This window comes from Oxyura jamaicensis, unplaced genomic scaffold, assembly GCF_011077185.1.
Source record: "Oxyura jamaicensis isolate SHBP4307 breed ruddy duck unplaced genomic scaffold, BPBGC_Ojam_1.0 oxyUn_random_OJ60092, whole genome shotgun sequence".
NCBI classification, from domain to species: Eukaryota; Metazoa; Chordata; class Aves; order Anseriformes; family Anatidae; genus Oxyura; species Oxyura jamaicensis.
In genome coordinates this window covers 1-1,029 of record NW_023306728.1, presented here as the reverse complement: position 1 = coordinate 1,029, position 1,029 = coordinate 1, and the positions used below count along the sequence as shown (strand labels likewise).

At 72.2% G+C, this 1,029-nt stretch overlaps 1 protein-coding gene across 1 annotated transcript; it reads right to left on the bottom strand.

The window, feature by feature from the left end:
• Window positions 1-4: 4 nt before the first annotated feature.
• Window positions 5-526, bottom strand: SMUG1 (single-strand-selective monofunctional uracil-DNA glycosylase 1; the record flags this gene model as incomplete). The annotated part of the gene is made up of 1 exon (XM_035313562.1): window positions 5-526. A coding segment is annotated over one exon (522 nt), but the record flags the coding sequence as incomplete, so codon positions are not given.
• Window positions 527-1,029: the final 503 nt, after the last annotated feature.

Genomic DNA, 1,029 nt, shown 5'->3' with positions numbered 1-1,029 from the left:
CCCCCCCGAGCAGCTCCAGCACCCCCAACTCCCCCAGCCTGGCCCTGGCCTCCTGCTCCCAGCCCCTGTTGGCTCGGGGGCTGCGGGGCGAGGGGTGCGGGATCCCCTCCACCCTCACGGGCAGCCCGGCGGCCCCCAGGGCTTTGCGGGCTCGCTGCCGGGCGTAGCCCCCGACCCCCACCACCATGCGGACCCCGAGAAGTTCCACGGTTTTCGCCAAGGCCCGGTCGCAAAGGGCCAAGAGCCGAGCGCGTTGGGCCGGGGGCAGCTCGGCGGGGGCCAGGTTGCGACCGCTGGGGGCGAGGAAGAGGAGGGGGCAGTGGTTGTGGACGAAGCAGTGACGGAAAAATCCCCTCGGGTCCGGGCACAGGGAACGGAAGAGACCCCAAAAACGGGCGCCGCTCACCTCGGTTCGACGACACTTCCAGCCCAGCACCGGGCGCTTGGGGTGTTCGCCGGGGGGGCTCCGGATCTCGCCGCTGACCCCCAGCCACTCGCGGACGTGGCGGGTCTCGCCGAAAGGGACCTGGGGGGGGGGGTGGGGGTGGTAAGAGAAAGGGGGATTGGGAGGGGACGTGGGGGGGGTTGGGGGTCAAGGGGGGTGGTGGGAGGGGGGGGGGAATGCCCCCGTGTGGGGTCTTCGGGGGAGCGGAAGGGCTGGGGGGGCGCTGCCCCAGAGCTGTGGGGATGCCCTGAAGCGGCCCCCGCGCGCCCCCAGGTCCCACCTGCGGGCCTCAGTTTCCCTTCCTTTGGGTTCCCCGGGGACGTGCAGGGCCTACAGGCACAGTCCTGGGCCCCAAAACCCCCCAAACCCCTCCCCGGGCCTCAGTTTCCCCCTCCTGCCCCACATCAATGGGATCCCCGCCCCGTCTCAACCCCCCCTCCCTCCCTCCCCCCCCGTGCCTCAGTTTCCCCCTCCCGCCCCTCTCAATGGGATCCCAGCCCCATCCCAACCCCGCCACCCCCCCATGCCTCAGTTTCCCCTTCCCGCCCCACATCGACGGGATCCCAGCCCTGTCCCAACCCCGC